General features: G+C 32.0%; 1 protein-coding gene across 1 annotated transcript; it reads right to left on the reverse strand.

Moving 5' to 3' along the window:
* Positions 1-293: 293 nt before the first annotated feature.
* On the reverse strand, positions 294-21,470 carry alph (protein phosphatase alphabet). The gene is made up of 4 exons (XM_085189734.1): positions 20,318-21,470; positions 18,272-18,389; positions 4,348-4,468; positions 294-4,019 (listed from the first exon to the last, which is right to left on the reverse strand). The coding sequence occupies exons 1-4, from the start codon at positions 21,128-21,130 to the stop codon at positions 3,914-3,916; spliced, it is 1,158 nt and encodes a 385-aa protein (XP_085045860.1). The 5' UTR covers positions 21,131-21,470; the 3' UTR covers positions 294-3,913.
* Between the last annotated feature and the right edge of the window lie 48 nt (positions 21,471-21,518).

The following is a 21,518-nucleotide window of genomic DNA, read 5'->3' on the forward strand; positions in this document are numbered from 1 at the left end:
AATCAAATCAGCTTCATGCAGTATCCCGCACATAGCAGGGTAGGCATAGGAACCTCGTGTTAAGACACTCGAGCCGAAAATATCATCATAGACAGAGGGAACCTGGGAACGTAGACACTCCATCCCCATTAAGACACGTCCGCTTCACATTTTCTTGCCGCATTCTGTGAAATTCAGCCGCGTGTTGAGTGGCGGAGCTCAACGTCGCGCTTTGCCTCGGTTAAACCTTCATTAATCTAATCAAAATTTTATTTAATAAACATGTACAGGGGGTTAATAAAAAACCATGAAGGTACAGGTATTTATTTATTGTTTAAGCGTCTACTAGATATAACGAGACACACTTGTCGACTTTCGCACGAAAGCGAAAATAATAATAATAATAATTAAAAAAAAACAACCAGACGACGGTACCTACAACTATTCGCCTCGGATGGACATAAAATTATTTAAATTCAAAACCCACTGCCAGATAATATTTGGTCTAATTCACAAAATGAAAAAAAAAAACATTATCTAAATTAAAAAATAAAGACCATATACTAACATACCATTAAGTTGTCAAATGAACAAAAACTAATAATATTAATATTATGACTAATACAAAAATCAGTTTAAAAAGGTCAAAGCATATAGAAAAAGCATTTTACTCGAGTTTAGGAGAAAAATTGTAATTTTGTCGCAATTTTAATCTATGAAGCCGATGTTCTTCAGTCTTATTACAGTATACAGATAATACATTTATGCCCAAAAATAATAGGGATGTGTAATAAGACTGGTAGTTTATAGTTTTTTATTTTTTTTTAAGACCCTAACGATCCGGTCGAGCAGGTACAAAAGTATTTTTTATTATATACACGAGAGTAAATCAATCATAGCAATACAACTTAGTATCAATTTTGCCTTAAAATATCAATTCTTTTGTTGAAATAATAAAATATTTGCAATTTTGTTCGTAAGTTGCACACTATGATGTCAGTTAAAATTTTAATAATGTTCAGAAATGTAAATTGTTTTAAGTACAAAGCAAAATGAAAGCAAAATCTAAAAAAAAATTGAACGCCTAAAGAAACAAAAACGTTAGGTCATGCATTCCTCATAGTATTAATAACAATCGATATTGTCGTACACTTTTAAATGTTAGATGAAAAAAAATATATATTTTACTTTAAAATACATAATAAAAATTTTTTTTTTATTTTTTCTAGAATAGCAAAAATAATTTAAACTCTGGCTTTCAAATATTATCTATAATTAATGATTTTTAATAAACATAATTATAGATAATTATAGATAATATAATATATAATAACGAATACATGACCGAAATAGCGAGAAATTAAAAGGAACATTAAATATAGCAAGAGAGAAACTTAAAATAATGAATAATGTTACTCAATGAGGTCCATTCAACGGCTACTGTAGACAGAGTATGTACAAAAACTACACATACGGATTATAATTTACTATTGCGGTGGCTTTGTAAAAAAACTGGCAACATTGACATTTAAAAATAAAAATTTACCGTCAAAAAGTAGATATAGTTATTTTATATTTATTTTCATAGAAATTTAGGATCGCAGTGAATATATAACGAAAACGACGAAGATTACAACTAATTTTTTAATCATATTCAAAACACTAAGAGTGACTGGCCTAAATGAAATAAACAAAAACCTACATTTTCTGTGGACAATTGATAAATTAAATCACATGAAGTCTAGATCAAGTCATTTCAAAATTAGAATTTTACACGTTTATAAAAAAACAATTTAGACAATTGTCTACAGATTACAAACACAGCTTATATCAAAACATAGACAACACAAAAACAAAAATTTATGAAATAAATGTAATGTTTTTTTAATATATATATGTAATCCAATCTCTATATTAATATAGTATTATAATATATCTAATATTATGACATATATGAACAAGGTTGTTGAAACAGAACAGGGTGATTGAACTAGTCTAAATAGAGTCGCAACAAGTAGACTTCTTGCATTTCTATACAAATTTATTAAAACTATTAATAATTATAAGATGGCTCTTTATGTATTGAAAACTGAAATTTGTGCCGTAATGACCATAATTAAACGAATTCCACAAAGAAACACCGCTGTGAAAGTAAAAGGACAACACCATGTAAATCCGAAATAGAAAAAAAAATGTTTGTTTATTACATCCACAGCATGTAAGCTGGAGTATTTAATGATTATAAAGACATTGTCAATGGCCGGTGATTCCCCTATGTTATTGCCGCTTCGGCCTACCATAGTCACTTATCCAAAGACAAGCATATAAGGGGCCGTATATTAAGTATGTCACATGTTTATGGGGGATTTAACGAATATTTCAAAATTTCATGATATCATATTTCAAAATATAATATACACACATTTCGAAGCAGCTGTTTTAATTAATATGTCTACACAAAATAAATTACACAAAAATTAGGGAGAAAGGTAAAAAAAATAAAAAAAAACGTGCGAAATCATTTACAGACGGCCCCCAATATGGTGATAGAAAGCGGGTATTTTTACAAAGCGTTTTAAAATCTAACGACAATCGACATAGGCGAAGGAATCAAATTAAAAAAAAGAAATCGCATTACAACCGTTACTCTACACATTTCGAGACGCGTTCATTTTATTTACAAAAACAAATTGTCGACGTTAATTAATAATTAGACGGTAGTAATGCAGTGTTTGAGACTGATCTAATGAAATAAATATCAGCGCAAATAGATATTTATTTAAGATAAAGTAATAGATCGATCAGGTATAATAAAATCTGTTTATGAAACGAAACCTTACGGTATTGAGGCTTAAAACGTTTGATAGAAAGTTTTATAGTGTTTGTTAATTATTTTTTAAGTTATATACATAGAGTAGTCAAATTTTAAATTCTTTGAATTTCCAAAATAGGTTCATAATAAAAATAAAAAAAACCAATCATATTTTTGAAACACTAAATAATTACTGTTTTTTTTCTTTAATTATAAATTGTTATTGCAATTTTCATCATTCGCCAACTCTACGTACATAATCTGTGTGCTACATACATTTTTTTGGGGATTTTCAAAAAGATTACTACTTTGGTCCATATACAGATTAGAAATAGATTATTCAATTATATTTTTTTATCTGTTAAAAATGTCAAAACGATATTTTCCCTCGATATAAGTTTTTATACTATCAAGAATAGATGAGATATGTTGTAAATTGGAAGTTAATTATTTAGCGCTGGTAAAGAAGAATAATTAAAGATCGTACTAAGGCTATTGTACATACATGTATTTGTGTACTTATTTATTATAATTTATAATTACTCATATATTTCATATAACAATCTCTTTACAATACATAATATTTTACTAATATGAAATATGAACTTTATAATATATTTTCTCCATAAGAAAACAAACCATCCAAATCAATTGACGCTACATATCAAATTTACAATATACATCAAACATTACACAGAGTGTTTCAAAAACTACAAACAGAAATTATGAAACAAAAAAATTCAACAACAGATTTATGCTTAATAATTCTTTATTAAACCTATCAATATAACGAGGAGCTATCTATAAATTACGTCATACTTAAAGGCGGGGAGGGGGTCGACGAAATGTCACCTTGGTGACAAATGGTTAGAAGTGATTCTAAATTTCGTGACATAACATTTAAAAATATAATATCTATATGTTTCGGAATTTCTGTTAACTTAACAGTTCCTAGATGTAAAATTGCAGAACATATGCCATAAACGTGACAAAAACGGGAAACAAAAATACAATAACTGAAACGTAATTTACAGATGGCCCCTTAGTCAACTGAAGGGAACATTAGTGACACAACATTCTTCTCTACCAGCTTTTACCTGTTTTAAGCCTCAACACTCGCGTCTAGTTGGCGAAGGCGTCCGCGAGCTCCGCCTGGCAGTCGAACGTCTCGGAGCTGTCGGTGTGCTCGGGGTAGAACTCTCTGTATATTTTGTCCAGCAAAGCTTGCCTGAAATTATGTGAACAATGTTATAATTTATGTTACTATTGCTTTGAGTTGGTGCTGTTGTTTGGGGGCACTTCTAACCATCATGAAAGTAACCTTCTGCAGTCGATTCAATTATAATTTTCACGACGACTTCAATCTCGCACGAATCTGAACACCGATCATCTTTTACCACTTTCTGCCAAATTCTTGAGGCATTTGCGTGTTCAGGTGCGAAACTCAACGCCGCGCCATGCCTTCCTTCCAGAGCAAGGGAATGAACATATTAAATATTTAATCGCAGGTAGCGGGCTAAAGCGTGTTCAGCTTTTATAAATAACAATATACTCACTTCGCCGCCAATCCTCCTCCAGGAGGCAGACCAGGTATGTTCTCTTGCACGAGCTGTTTAAGCACGTTGGCGAAGCGGCTGGACGTCTCTTCGTCCTGTCCTGCAGTTTGCTCTATCAGAGCTGTAACAATTTTATTATAAGAATAAATATCTTGCATCATTTAGCCTTAGTTTTACAATAATACTTAGATCGCTCATGAAAATTTAGTAATTGAGATACAAAAAGAATGTCGTTAGTGATATATGAGATAATAATAAATACCCAAATAAAAATACAAAGATATAGTATACGGAGCAGTTTAAATAAAATTTTTATTATACAAATTTCATTCAATATTACATCTGTCTTTAAAGCTCGCTTAGCGTGAAAAAGTAGAGTACCTACTTTTGAAATTCTAGATTTAGAATTGTTGGCCGTTTCATTTCGAATACAATGTTATAGTTCTATATACAATACTATAGTATTATTTTCAGTTTCACGCCGTATTCCAATTCAAATAGCAGGATAGGCAGATGGAACCTGCTAACTCAGTGTTAAGACACTCTGTTCCCATTAAGATACTTTCCGTACACGTTTTGCCGAATATGTAAAGCATTCGTGTTGAGTGACGGAAGCGGAGAAGTGAAAATATAATATAATATTTAATTTTCTCAAGTGGAAATGGAACTTACAACCGTTTACAGTCGCGTTTACAATCCCTTGTCCCTGCGCCACGACTGACCTCATTCCTCACATTATGGTCGCACATACAAATTAAATTTCATCGATGATCTCATAGTAAATTAACTGCAGATCATAAGCTTTCAACTTCAGACTTTTAGTAGTACCTACCACATATTTTAAATCCTAGCTTAATAAATACAGAATCATAAATCACTATAAATATACCTTTATGAAATTTCCCAAATTTAATAAGAAAACGGTAGTTTTAGACAATTTTAAGTTTAGATTTCCCAAATAGTCGTATTTCCCCACAACTCATAGAAAGGGCAATAGCGTCATGCACAGTAATTACATAGGGATGAAGGGTTGCACTGTAACCCCGTATTTTCCCGACATTCCCGGAAATGCATTACGTCGATATTGACTTACGGTTGAATAAGTACAGCAGATATATGTAAAAAGGGATAAACATAGTAGAAAAATATATGAAAACGTAATACATATTTTTCTTTAATGACAGAATAATATTATTGTATTAAAAGTACCAAAAATACTACAAAATTGTTAGCGGTCACAGAAAATTATTACACGTAAATAGTTAGAAAATGCTATTAGGAAGCTGATTTCTAGGTTTCCTGTTCAGTTTTTTTATGATTTACTTGCAGGTCATACACGATTCATATATTTTTATTAGTACTCCGTGTACTAAATTCTAAAAACCAATGAATTTGACTTGTGACTTCATCTGAAACGCCTTTATAGCGTGTTCGGAGTCAATAAAATATGTAAGGTCTAGTACATGTTTTCAGATCAAAGGTCGTATGAAGGTGATACGAATCAAACAAGGGTTAAAAATATTCATATATTTTAACTTTATAAGCTTAACGTTTATTAGTCTATAGAATAAATATAATTTTATTACTAACCGTTCGTTGAGCATTGCAATAAAATTGTAAAAGTGTATTTCAAAGAAAGGCAGTCGTTGTACCTTGGGGCAGTTTGATTATAAACTGATTGATGATTGTGGGTTCGATCCCCACTCGGGGAAAAGATTATAGGTACTTCACTGTATAATCATTCCTCCGAGCTGTATCCCGTATAAAACAGAGTAGGCAGAGAAAACTTAGTAAAGACTCTCTGTTCCCAAAGGAAATAATAATAATAATGATTGCTGATATGGTTAAATTACTTTACAGCTCTGCTAAACGTGGCGTTGAATTTCGCTGTGAGCTTACGCATTTACGGACGGAGTGTCTCTCCTCTACCTATCCTGCGGTGCGGAAAAAAGCTTGGAATTATTTGTTCCTACCAGTACACGTTTACATTATGCAACAAGCATCTAAATTACATATCAACTAAATTCTCTTAACTAAGCGACGAATATCCAAGAAAAATAATAATTACACGTTACATTAGGTAAAAATCATACAAAAACAAAGCAGCCATTTTTGGACGTTTTAAGAACAATTATAAAAAACATTAATATTTCTCTTATTTACCGACTTCCTATACATCACCTACTATTAAAATAAACATATTAAAAAAGGAGAAATACTATCACAACCCACACACGTCACGTTTAGTCCAAAAATATTTGCTCACAGCAAATGTTGTGTTAAGGATGATTCAATTTTATGAGTCGGTGAGGAATCTCATCTCATATTATATTGATGACCGAATCTTACGCAGTTAAAGAGCGTTTAAATCGATTTTGACGTGCACTTATGTATTGAAAATGCGGTATGCTACCAACGAGTAATGTTTGTTGCCGACGAATACTATCTTTTTCTTATTATTCGTATAATACTATCACAACAAATACTTAAAATACAGCTTCACGTAGCATGGTAAGCATAGGAAACCGTAGTGTTAAGGCACTACACTTTTCGTGACAAAAGTTCAATAGAGAATAGAGATGCATGCATGCACTTTAAATAAAAACCTGAACTTCAACAACACTAATGTTAAAATATATTGTATTCTTAGCATCACTATTCACTATTTTCCTATTACTTTTGTACTTCAAAGGTGCACTAAATATTAGATACGTGACAGCTTGTGTTGAGAACACAAAGTTGAGCAATCAATAACCATTTCGTAGTAATACCTGGAGTAGGTACTGGTGAGCAGATCGCACATTAAATCCTTCTACTCAAGCATAGAACCATATAGAACCATATAGAATGAAATAGACTTGATATGATCATTGATGTGTTATAACCGCACAAATTCTTAAAAGAAGCACACATCTTAATAAAAGATTAACTTAAATATTTTTTTTTTTAATTTTTTTTTCAATAAAAAAATTAACTTAAAATACTTTTTCACGTCTATTTTTTTAGCTTCCCTCTGCATCCCGCTCATGGCAAGGTAAACAGAGGGAACCTGGGAGTTTAGTGTTAAGACATTTCATTCCCATTAAGATACTTCCGCAACACATATTGAAGGCTTTGCGTGTTGAGTGGAGAAACTCAATGCTTTGCCTGGACTAGGAATCGAACGCACAACCTGTAGCTTTTACAGTCACACACGCCTCTGCGCCAAGACTGGCCTTAACGCAATATTCAATTCCAAACAGGAAAAAATAGAGTTACCGACATACGTAGGTAACGTATGCACTACGCATCGCCCTCTGACATTCACGCTAGCTTTGAGATCAATGGGTATAATTTTCCAGGAACCCTCAGTTGCATTGAACTGTTAACTTGTAGTGGGTATTATAAAATTACCCCACTAACAAATAAACTACGGATCCATTTGTTTATTTTTAAAATATATTTAAATTCATAATAAATAAAAATACTAAATAAAAACGTTAATCTTAAAAAAAAAATAACTTTAAAAAACAATTTTTTAACATAAAATTTCAACGTAGCTCGATAAGACCGTATGGTTTAATTGCGCTATTGCTCTTGGGCTGTGCTCCAACATAAAGAGTTCCAATACTGTCAAATTTTAATAAGTTTTAAAAAAGATATATTTCTCTCCTTAGTGTTAAATAATATTAAAGTATCCAAATTTCATCTAAAGCTTACACATATTAATTAGAATAAATGCAGCGTCTAACTAATTATATCTCTATCATTTCTATTAATATTTTTCATAGTATATTTAATAGTTCTATGCCACTCAAGTTTCCATTACAATAAACCCACAAATATACTATTTATAGATAGTAGTACTTAAATGAGATATAAAATAAAATAATCATTATAAAGTTTGTAGGTAAAAATATAAGATTTTTTATGTAAAAAAGGTGAATTGCATTTATTCGTTTTTCATTTAATAAATGTAATTACAACTTTGCAGCTGATATTTCATAGAGAAACTTTTTCTATCAAAAGAATGTTGAGAAGTTATGGTATTTTCATTTTAATTTCCAGGAACTAAAACCAAAAGGTAGCTTAGATAGGATTCTGCGAAAAAAATGCACGTGTCTCCAGAATCTACCTTTTCATTTTAGTTTCGTACTACTCTTGTATTTTATGAAATTGATAAGAGATCTTATTCGGATTCATTTGATGTAATTATAGTATACTAGCGGCCCGCTCGCGGTTTCACCCGCGTGAACTATGTTATTATTCATTTCTGTCTCCATGACTACGTCCTAGTGACGTCTATGCAAAATTTGAGGCTCCTAGCATTTGTAGTAACGAAGTTTCATACAAACTTTCGACCCCAAAAACAACCCCTTAAAAGTCGAATATTGCAAATTCCCGTCTTAGCGAGCACCTACGTCCTATAAGTAACTCCTATGCAAAATTTGAGATTCCTAGCACATGTAGTTTCTGAGATTTCGTGATGAGTGAGTGACCTTTCGATTTTATATATATAGATAGATGAAGAAATATAATATGCAGCTTCTCTCATAGCAGGGTTGGCAGAGAAAATCCAGAGTCTAGAAACATGATTTTCCGAATTCGGGACATAGCGGCTGAACTGACTGACTTATAATGTATGCATTTTTCAACTTTACATTAGAATGACAATGCATCGTTCGTTTCATTTTTTCACCATACGTGTTTAGTTATCGTCATCTAGATTTAAGAGAAAGAAATAAAAAAAATCTATTTTGTCCTGACGCTATACTCCGCTTAGAGCAATAGGGTAGGCAGAGGGAACGTAATGTCAAGACACTCCATTCCCCACGCACCTTTCGCACACATCTCGTGCATTATCTTCTTACGAGTGCGAGAAAATCAAAGAATACTCATCCCCCAGAGTTATAATCGAACCTACAACCCTCTTATATACAATCAAACTGTAAAAAAGAGACACTAATCTAAAAAAAAATATAGCGTAAAGAAATATCTTTACACATACAAAGTAGAGTCGAGAGGCCTATTTCGCAAAGTGTGGAATGCACACGTAATGAGCGCAGCGGGCGAGGTGTGCGCTACGAGTGCACTAGATACGTATACAAACTGTTAGAAAAATATGTGTATATATATTTTATACTAAATATTTATCTTTTATTTGTATTTTTTACTACATAATAAGGTAAGCAAAGGGAACCTAGCGTTAAGACACTCCCTTCACCGTTTTCTGCCTAATTCTAAGGGTTTGCGTGCTAAGTGGTGGAACCCAACGCCGCGCTATACCTGGACACCAGAACGAAAATATGAAATACTTCAAATGCTCGAGTGGGAATCGAAACCACAACCTGTCACGTTTGCACGTAACTGGGAAACGGAAGTGCCTTAACATTAGCTTCCCAGGTTCACACAACCTACCCCGCTATGTACGGGATACAGCGTGAAAAAAATATTTAAATCTGAAACAATCGTATTGCGAAAACATAATAGTTACTAGTATCAAGTCGCATAAAACACGATAAGAAGCGGCATTAATGCAAATATTTGATTATGTGATGTCATTTTTCACGCGTTCTTAATAATTCATCGATTGCATTTTCAAGTGTGTAAAGTTCCTACATTCTTATTTTTTAGTAGATCTTTCGAACAAGTATTTAATATTTTTTCACTATAGAAATTCGAAACAATAAACTGTTGAATCTACATATCTATACACATGAGTACAAAAATAGTAAAAAAGGTGACAGATTTGACAAACATCGATATTAACATTTCCTCGAGTGGGAATCGAACCAACAACCTGTCACGTCTACTGTTGCACGCTTGTGCCCCTTTTTAAATGAGAAAAAATAAGTGAATAATTTCTAAAGGTCATGTACTCAATCACTCTCCAAGCAAAACATTTTTAAAATGACTTATTGATGCCGGGGCGGCATAGTGCCCCAATGGGGACGAACTGTCGAAACACTGGATTCACAGGTTTCCTTAGCCTACCCTGCTATGTGCGGGATTCAGCGTGATGCTAAAAAAAACAACGAGGTAATTACTAATTATTCCCTACATACACAAGTTGACATTGCTAAAGAATCACGCAAACCCTATCGACTGAAGGTAGTCAACAGTACCTAAAATCCATTAAAGATAAGATTCAGAACTACAATGACCTCTACATACAACCATCAAACACTGTGCACAGTCACGAAATAACATTTATTTATACGAAATAATATTATAATACGCCACTCTGCACGCAATGCCTCTAGAATTCGGCGGAAAATGGGCAACGGAGTGTTTTAACACTAGGTTCCCTCTGCCCAACCCTGCTGGTTAGGGGCTACAGCGGGAAGGTAGGTTTTTGATTTGTCTTAATTTAATTTTCTAATATACGCCACATTATAATCATAAAAAAGTCTTCAAAAAAAAATTAGACGAAACGTCAAAGGTCGTTATTCTCGAACGGTTTCTGAACCTTGACACCGCCTAAGAAACCTTGGTAATGTGAGTTTGGATAGAAATCTATGTAATAAAATTAATATGACGAAATGGTAACCTAATGAGGATAATTACTCGCTTAAAGAAATATTATAATTATTAATTTAACGTGATTATATTTCACATTTTTTGGAATTGACCAATTAATTAACTTGAAGCCATTGGCTCCAAAGAGCAAGTAAAAAGTACATCATTATACGCTATTGTGGTGGGTTCGACTACCGTTCAGGGGAATATTTACAGTTTAAGCATTTTCTGGTTTACATAAAATATATGTAAAGGTTACACCGTTGCGGCAATCCGTTCTAAAAGCAACAAAAACCCAAAACTAATGCCAATCACCACTCAAAGACTAATTATACAACCAAATAAGATTTAGTCATTTCTCGAATGAACGAAGCCTTAAAATTAAAAAATCTGGATTAGCAAATACAATTTTAGCTGTCACTCTATTATATGGACGTAGAAACAGATCGATAACTAAGGATTATAATATACGGCCGTAATACGGCTTCGCGTTTATAGGAGAGCAATTTGAGACGCCAGCGCATTCGACAATTAACCGTCGATACGAACGCACGTTCATTGCTTTAACCCTTTTTTTTTTAATTTAAATTTAAAAAGTAATATATTTAAAAAAAAATACTCCAAGGGCAAGGACTAAAGCAATGAAACGAGTTTTCTATTGTAAACGATATTTAATAAAAACAACAATGTAAATAAACACTCTGGTTACATTTAAATATATGTACGTAAAGTTAATATATAAGTTAGTGTCTTTTAAAATTTATAATTCACATCTCTACTTAACCATAGACAAACAAAAGCTACTCTTTACATAAATATTATTTAAAATAAATATATTAAATATAATTTATTTTGAGCGATTCATAACCAATTATAATGAATCACTCAAACTATAAAGCAGTTTTGCAACTTGTATTAAATAATATTTAAAATAACTCGAAATTGATTCTAAACTTAAACAACTACCTTGAACTTTGCTCAGTAAGTCTATTTGTAATAAAAAAATATTTTTTATCTATGTAAAAAATATTTGTTAATTAAAACATAAAAAATATTGTTTCATTAAAAAAAAGTGATTATTTTTATTGTTTATTGGACATTGGACCACAAGAATTTATAGAGTCGTTGCAAAACCGTAGAAAACAATATAATAAATTATACACATATAAAATAACACTCAAAGCGAAAAAAAATACACAGACTATAAAATATATATAACAGGTAACATATTTGTACTATATGATTCAACTAAACCTGTAAGGAACTGTATTTACTATGAATAACTGCCTTAAAACAAACTACAGAGAAGATAAATTTTAGTAAAATATTTATAACATTACATCATTTACTGTATTAATATTGCTTAGCTTTATTTCGATAGGAAATAAAAATTACATAAAAATGGTTTAAAATGTAATAATGTATATGGGAGCTATTAATATTAATATAACAATAAAATAAGTTACATTAAAATCTCACTAATTTCAAAAATAGTGATACTCATAAATTCAAATATTTCCAACATTGTTCTTGTTACTTTTGCTTGAACTAATTAAAAAAAGCAATCACGACTACTACGAGATAAGCTAAAATGTCACAGATCAAATGAGTTTTCTATAGAATCATTTATTTACTAATAATACTTTTGTACTATTGTACTATTTTTCATTATATTTTCAAAAAATATTTATTTGAATTTAAATATCTTGAAAAGTGTAAAGATAAATGGTCTATATCTAAAAGAGATTATTAATTGACAATATAATATCACTAATGATGTAGATAAAAAGTCAGATCTTATTGCTAAATATTATTTTTAAAAAGGAGTTAAAATTTGGCATATTTTGTATACTCTGTAACCGCTAATTCTATAAGTCTGTAGATTTCAATAAATTTGAATATATAATTTTAAAAGTGGTAATAGAATACTAGAAATAGAAAAAAGTGTGTACCGCAACTCCTCATTTTTTTACCACTAGTGCCTAATAAATTTAGAATTTATATAAATGGTCTTTAACTGATTTGCTAGTTGTTATATGTATCAAAAGTAATACGCTAAAATAACATAGTACTATAAAGATTTATGGACTAAATCGTTCATTCATTCATTCAATCATTTAATTTTTCCATGAAGATTTTAAAAGTGTTTTAAATTCTGGAGGCATTGAGTGTTAATTGGTGGAACTCAACGCCGCGCTTTTTCAGACCAAGAACCTATTATAAATATTAAATATTTCATTTCCTCGAATGGGAATCGGGCCCACAACCTGTTGCGTTTCAGAATATTTCAGAAGCATAATAAACACCCTACAAAAAATCCTTCACAGTAAAGCCTAAAAAGTAAAATTTAACAAATTTTAAACACTGAGTCCTCTCTAACCTCTGAAGATATTATATTCATTACATATCGCATAACCAACAAAGACAGGTGCAACGCCATTTTAAATTATTTAAAAGACAGAAGAACGGTATGACGAACAGCGATCAAACGTCTCACTACTTATTGAACCACCCACGCTACTTTCGAGCTCTCGCCACCAGCTATTTGAACCCACTCTTAATAAAAGTATATCCGAGCAGAATGGAAATGAGAAACATACGTATGAACTATTGTATACTTTATTGAGAACAAAACGCAAAGGTGAAGAATTGTTTAATATTGAATATTCTGGAAATTTATATTTCGTTGTAAAATACAAGGTAAATATAGCGATTTATAATAATCAAACACAGGAATAGACCGCAGTTTTTTTTAACTAAATAGACTAACATCGACTCGGTAGGGTCAATGACCCTCCCATGTTGAAAGATAATAGCTTCATGTTTATATTTGAAAATCAGTAAGAAAAAGATAAATTAAATCTACTACCCTAACCTAGTGTTAAGACACTCCCTCCAAGACCTTCCGTCCAATTTTCGTGTCATTGCGTGTTATGTAGAGAAAATCAACACCGCTACATACATAAATTGAAAATAAAAATTTGAAATTTAACCAAATTTGGTAAAACCTACTTTGGCATTAGAACCTTACTTATGTAACGCGGTATCTATAAAGTGATAACAGAACATCGCGTGACGTGACACTGAACACTACAAAATAAAGCGCCGTGACTTTACCGATGACGTGACAGCACAATTTATAGTCCTCGAATTTAAATAGACACGACCTACTAAACGAAAAAAATAACCAACTGCGAGTTGGACTCACCGGCACACACTTTACCACTATTGAAGTGTATTTTTTTCACGCGAATGATTTAAAGAAATGAAAATATTAAATATTCCATTCCTCCGCATGGGAATCGAACCAACATCCACCGCGTTTACTTATGATTTTTGCTATTATTTTTACAGGTTACTTACTTACTGCTTTCATTGCATAAAAAAGAGTTTGGAAAATACACCTAATTTCCGATTCCAAAAAAGTCACATCCCATACATATGTTGTAGTATACATAGAAAAAAATATATAAAACGTAGATATAAGAGTATGAACTTCCACAAGATAATTTAACGTTAAACAGAACACCTTGATTCAGGACTGCGAAAATCACAGAATGGTTATTTTTATGGAGTTTATTTTAAGTATGGTTCCAAATGGCGGCAGTTCTTCTAGGAACAGTACTTTTTTCATCTTCATCTTCTACGGAGAAGATAGTTAATATCTTTCATATTCGTGATTTAGTTTTCAAATACAAATATACTAATAAAATTTAATATATGATATTTATTCGATTCAGAGTGAGAATTTTTATTGAATTCATTTAAAAAGAGAACGTAGTATATTTTTTTTCTTAGAGAAGATTCACACGTTTAAATAATATTGCGTTAGGCTGCAAGACCCAGGCATTAGTGGAAGCAGTTTACTATGAATATAAATGAATATCGATCGAACATCGAACCCACAAACATCGCATCTACAGTCAGACTTTCCAACTGTGTTACAATGGGGTGCTTTCCATACATATAAAGCGTTAAACAATCTACGGCTATTGACTATTGACACACGTCGCATGCGAAGCTGCCATTGTGACATGCAAAGCCTTCACAAAACATTGCTTAGGCAAATAGATTTTTCTTTAGTTTCCACCCCTGTATTCCGTTCATAGCAGGGTAGGCAAAGGGAACCTGGGAATTTAGTGTTAAAACACTCCGTTCCCATCAAAACACTTACGTCCACCTTTTCCGCCAAATTCTTGAGTCAATGGAGAAATGAAAATATTAAACATATCATTTCTTCGAGTGGGATTCGAATCGACAACCTGTCGCGTTTATAGTCACACGTTTGTACCCCTACGCCATAAGAAATCATAATAAATATTGAATAGTGTAGCAAAGTAAAAAAAGAATATTTTAAATGATAGAAATTTAAAATCACTTAAAAAAATTAAATGGAATAATGTAAAAAAACGGTAAATTTTATGAAAACCAGACTAGAAACAAGTGATCGGTTACGAAATCATCGATAATGCTATTTTAGGTCGATAACGAGTATATTTTTTAATGACTCATAGGATAAAAATTATTATGTTCTACACACATAGTAGGTAATAATCAGATATGGTATTACGTTATATTTCTTTTTAAGCCTCTCGCTGTATCCCGCACATAGGGGAACCTGGGAAACTAGAGTTCACACGCTTGTTCTGCGCCACGACTGGCCTGGACGTTAAATGTATATGGTTTACGTGATTTATAGTTGAGAATTTATTAATCTTAATATTGTAATAGGTTAAATAAAAATATCCGTGGAACTAAAACTAATAGATTTAAAAAAGAAAAAGACGAAGCCTGACCATTTCATTATTATGATTATAAAATAAAACAGCTTCAAGTTTTTTACTGCGTAGGGTAACGTAGGGAACCTAGTGCTAAGATACTCCCTACCCCACGCACCGCCCAATTACCGAGACGGGCCCTTATGCCTATCGTCTTATACCAACGAACAAGTTAGTGAAGCGTTCATTTTGCAAATAATAACTCAATTTTTAACTAAAAGGTTAACTTATTTAACGTACTTTATATACCAAGTTTGGCACAAACTGGCTTAAATTAGTAACTACTAAAATTAGTATAGATACTTCTAGTACCTTTTATAGTGTATATAATTTATTACAATTTAATAGATATAATACACAATATCGACTATTGATTCAATCTCTCCTTGAACGTGTGTACACAACTGTGACATAGAAGTATAATCTTTAAATAGTATAGAACCAAAAAGTCACTCATTGTTCGCCCTATAACACAGTTTTTCGCTATTTGTTATGATTTTCGCTGGCGGTTAGATTTAGGCACTACTAAATACCATTTTTTTTTTCAATTTCAGCTTTACGCTGTATCTCACAGAGTAGGCTAGTGTTAAAACACTTCGTTCTCCCTCTTCCCCATAAATTTTCATAGCGAAGCAATAAAAATATTAAAAAAATTTTTTTTTTTCCCCAAATGGCAATCGAACCCCCCACAACTGTCGCATTACACTACTATTTTTTAAGTTTTTTTGTAATACCTTTATAAATAATTTGACTTGAACTGGACACATAATAATTAGGATGACGAAATCTTTTAATTATAGTTCTTGTAAACCGTAACTAAAACTACGCATTCACATTTTTTTCTAAAGTTGCCTTTTTTCTAAACCTTCTAATTCTTTAAATTTTTTTTTCCTAAGGAGAGTTAATTTGAGAATTGACTCTATAATAAAAAATGCATTATAGCATTAAATTGTATACTTTAGAAGATATCACAGTTTTAAAATAAATTACTCGCACGTGTTTCATAAACTTTCTAAATCGAGATGTTTGTATGGAAAAATACTATTTAACTTTCCTTCATACGTACCTATAATATAAATCTTTACATATTGCTTACTTGTTTTTTCTTAACTTGACGCTCTATCCCGCGTATAGTTGGGAAGGCAGAGGGAACCTAATGTTAAGACGCTCCGTTCTCCAGTATAAATTATATATGAAAAAATATTTAACATACCATATCTAATTCAAATTTATTATCTTGTTAAACAAGCTACTATTTTTCGGAAACTTTCGTCTATTTTAGAGACATGCGTATTGGGTAACATAACCTAACGCAGCATTTTGTCTTATCAGGGCAGTGAATACAGAATAATTAAAACAGAAAACCCCAAGGACCTATATTTGTCGCTTATTTTTGAAGTTGTACGTTGTATGTAAAAATAAATCCTTATAATTTCAATAATAATCCGTGTAAATTAAACTTTAAAAAGAGTATGAATAGACAATAAATTTTAAAATATCATAATAGAATGGTCCAATTTTTTTCACACGGTATATCCTATCACTTCGAAACTACTTTGTAAATAATCTTCATATATCTGATAGTATTTAAATATTAACCTAATAAAAATTCATAAATAATAATATTTTATACTACATTATTATTTAAAACAATATAAAAAAACTGTTATTTTGACAAAAAGTAACCTAAATGATAATAACAATTTATCCAAACGATAAATATAACTACTATTATTTTTATAGATATCTTATAACCACATAAACCAATTATTATTTTAATAAAAGGATAATAAATTTAATTTTAAATAAATACTAAAAATAGCAATTTTTTCACATATACTATGCGGAAAATTTATCATAAAAAGTTAATTAACTCATCACCTTTTTTATTATCTATAAATAAATATATATATGCAATACATTTACAATAATTTCCTAGATCCTAACCAAAGAAGGTTAATATACAAATTGTTAAGGCCCATTTTATTAGATAAGACAATTTAGGGGAGGATGGGGTAGCATGTCATATTTTTACATAAAAGTGGGGTCTAAAAATGATAAATATCGAAAATACGATACGCCCTAACGAGGGCGGGCCCCGAGTTGGTCAGTCGCGCTCGCATGCGGTAGAGTAATACCAACCTGTAAAACACTTTCTTTGAGTGTCGAACAATTAACAGACGACACACTGAACTTCTAGATTATTTGGTTATATCCTTAAATAATGAAGAATACAAATAACTTGAATAAGCAACACAAAAAGAAAATTTCGGTACAGGACGTCAATATATAATTTCATTACGTAAGTCAATTTAGAGGAGAAAGGGTAAAAGGTGGGTCTAAAAATTGCAAAAATATAATTTCACCCTCTATCCAACCGGCCCCGTGTAAATAAATATATATATAATCAATCAATAATAATTTCCTACCTTCTTGCTTTTTTAGCATATCAATATATAATTTAATAAGTCACTATTCATTTATTAGGTAAAACACTAAATTAGGGGAGGTAGGGGTTAACTTAATTTCATTTTTACCTACATAAAAGGCTTCAAAAGTGATAAAAACCGTATTTTTACAATTTCAACCCCTAACCCCACCCCCGTGTCGGTCAGTCGAGCACGCATGCAGTAGAGAGTAATAGCAACCTGTGAGACGCTGTCGCAGGGTGTCGTCCAGCTCGCGGTCGGCGCGCTGGGCCTCAGGGTTGGGCTTCGGGGCTGCTGGGAACACCACTAGCACGATACTCATGTTGTCTTTGCTGCCCTGGAAGTGGATTGTGAATGTTTTGGATTGTTCGAAATAAGAATTGTATATAATATTTAAACAAATAAATAAATATTTTAAATTATAAAAAACTAAATGAAAAATATGTTTCTTTATTTTTTTTTTCTTAAACCAGCATAGTAAAAATAATTAACATTAAATATATTTTCATTTTACATAGCGACATATTTTATTCTCAGTTATTTTAACTATAAGATTTAATGCCATTGAATTAGTACAATAATATTGTAATAGAAAAATATGAAACTTTTTTTTTAACTCCTTACAGTGGTTCTCTTTGCCGCAAGCGCTAAGGTTGTAGGTTCGATCCCTATTTGGCACAAAGAATTATTTTATTCCTCCTGTCTGGTGCCACATTCATTTCTGCCAATCAATATGCAATATCCAGAGTTAAGTCGAAAATTAGGGTATTGAGGGGTCTTATTACTAAGTTCCATCAGGCTTTCCCACCATATTCAATATAGAGGTTGACACTCATCCTATAAATAAAATATTCCTATAAAGCAAAGAAAAGACAATTGGAAATTCAACAATATACACCCACATAAGAGAAATGAATGAACCACAGCAAAGTTATTGAAAAACTAACATTGACTGACACACTCTTTGTTGCAATACAAGCAAATTTGATTAAATATACTGAAACCATTTCAATGCATGGATGAATGAATACCATTTAAACATGGAAAATTGATATACCTAATCCAGAGTCCAGATTTTGTGTATTTTAAATCTTTAGATAAGAGATTTAACATATTATGATGATTTTTCCAAAATTAGGACAAACATTTTTACTATTTTGAGAAGAATTATTACAAAATATAAAAATATTTATATATATCATTTTATTTATTAATTAAATATTCCTCTAGTAAACATAAAATTTGAGTGGGATATGAACTCGCCTCTTGAAAGTGGTCAAAGTGCTCTGACTGAGGCATAAGTTTACACCAAGATTCTTATTATTATACATTTTCTAAAATTGAAGTTTGAGGTTTTTTTATAATTTTTTCTTTCCTAAATAACACTTAACTAAAAAAATACCACTTTAATTTTTTTTTAAATATTCAGTGAACTACAAGTCAAGTAACATTGTATACAAATGTGGATATTTATAAAAATGACATAATTATTACGGTCATCATAGGATTTCCATGTTTTTCCTTCTTAATTCAAATTACATAACATAACATGACCAAATATATTATATTAAATTTATATATGAAATAACTATATAATTTGTAAAATTTTAAAACTTAGTATTTTATTACCACTATTGTCAATTAAAAGATAATACTGACAGATAACTTTTAAATTTTTCATTTCATTTGGAAAAAAAAAAATTGGATTGCATCATATGTTGATAAACAATGAAATGTGTCATCAAAACAGAAAAAAAAAGATGTCTTCCTGCATGATCTTAAGTTAGAGGTTTTTTTGTCTATTATCAATATATAAAAACAAATATTGAAATAGCCAAATATGGAAAACTTAGCTCTTTTAATAGTTTGCAATAACATTCTTCTTCATATTAATTGAAATGTTCATTGGGCTGTTATGGTTCTGCAGCATAGTATCTGACTGCAAGTGTTTTATCCAGAGAAAATGAGTTATTTCAATTACTGGTAATATTATATTATAATCTGGTAAATACTGGTATTGAGTTTCACCACTCCACAAAGTATCTCAAAAAAATGGTGGGAAGTAGACAATGTGTTTTAACATTAGGTTTCCTATACCTAGCCTGCCAATGTTCATTACTTTGTTATTTTAGTCACAGAAAATATATATCAACAAGATTTTTCTATTATTACATACTTCATTGATTTACTGCACCACTAATAGGATTATATAGCACCTTGGTTCAAAGTTAAAAGCTCATATTAAATTACATGGTTTATATTTACCTTATACAGGCAGGTGTCAATGACCTGGTTGGTGATAGCTACAAGGTCATCGGTCAGTTGCAGTAGAGAGTGCACATATGCACACAGATCCTCATTGCTCATCACATCCCAGACACCATCGCAGGCCAGCACCAGAAACTCATCCTCTGCATCTAGCCTCTCATGCACAGACACTTCAGGCTCTGGTGATACCAGTTGCTCACACGGCCCGCGGTCCAGCACCTTCTTATACTCGTAGTCGCCTAACGCCCGCGATACAGCCAAACTTCCATTTACACGTTGTATCATTACAGAGCCACCAGCTTGTACTATACGAGACTTTTCTGTAGGCATTTCTGGTTTGTGGTCTGTCGTTGCAAATATCGGTGCTCCATTACGAGCAAGGACTGCACGAGAATCACCACAATTTGCTATATATATCTGCTTTGGCGATACGAAAGCGCACACTGCTGTGGAGCCCGACTTCTCTTCGCCATTCGACAGCTCGGGGAGTTCCCTCATTTTCTTGTCCAGGTCTAAAAAGCCGGCGCGTATCGCCTCCGCTATGTCTTCTCGTCTAAACTCATCCGTTTGCAAGATACACTCGAGGAGATTGTCCGCACAGTGCGCTGATACCCGAGCACCCGCGTGGCCGTCGAATACGGCGAAATATGACCAGTCCGATAGTGTACCGTTCAGAGTGAGCTGTGCGTGGTGAGCGTCTTCCATTTCCACGCGCCAGCCCTGCATCGACGCCACGCCGTAGCGAAGACCGTTACCTTCTCCATTCTCGTTATACTTCTTGGTTTCAGGTTTGTTTAAAAAGGCCCCCATGCTGAGTCCCTGTTTTGTGTTACGTTATTCGCACATAGTTCCCACAGCATCAGGCACTCGAGCAAACGTCGCGGATGATAATGTTGAAACCAAGGAAGAGCATCACTGGACGTAAGATATGATCTCGTCTCGCAGGTGAACTATAAATCTATTACACTGTACTGTTGGTGCCGAAGCTGCGATATCTCCAGGTGATGGTTTGCAGGTAATTCTGCTTCTCCGTAATTGGTTTTAAGCTGTGATGTTGCGTAGAACTCGGTGACAAATCGTGCTCTCTACGGAATCGTAAAACGAAAAAGCAACTCAAAAGAATGAATGGCGGACATAAATAGTAATTGTCTATGACTACTTTTCAATAAAAAAATATACATAAATAGTATTCAACTGT

This window comes from Heliconius melpomene, chromosome 8, assembly GCF_056956725.1.
Source record: "Heliconius melpomene rosina isolate 202511_hmr_F chromosome 8, ASM5695672v1, whole genome shotgun sequence".
Lineage (NCBI taxonomy): Eukaryota > Metazoa > Arthropoda > Insecta > Lepidoptera > Nymphalidae > Heliconius > Heliconius melpomene.

What these genes read in the sequence shown, in the direction of transcription:
- alph (XM_085189734.1), bottom strand. Translation starts at nt 21,130, where the DNA reads ATGGGGGCCTTTTTAAACAAACCTGAAACCAAGAAGTATAACGAGAAT. An exon ending in CCTGCGACAGCGTCTCACAG is followed by an intron (nt 4,469 to 18,271) that starts GTTGCTATTACT and finishes AAATTGTTACAG; the next exon opens with CTCTGATAGAGCAAACTGCA. An exon ending in GGAGGAGGATTGGCGGCGAA is followed by an intron (nt 4,020 to 4,347) that starts GTGAGTATATTG and finishes ACATAATTTCAG; the next exon opens with GCAAGCTTTGCTGGACAAAA.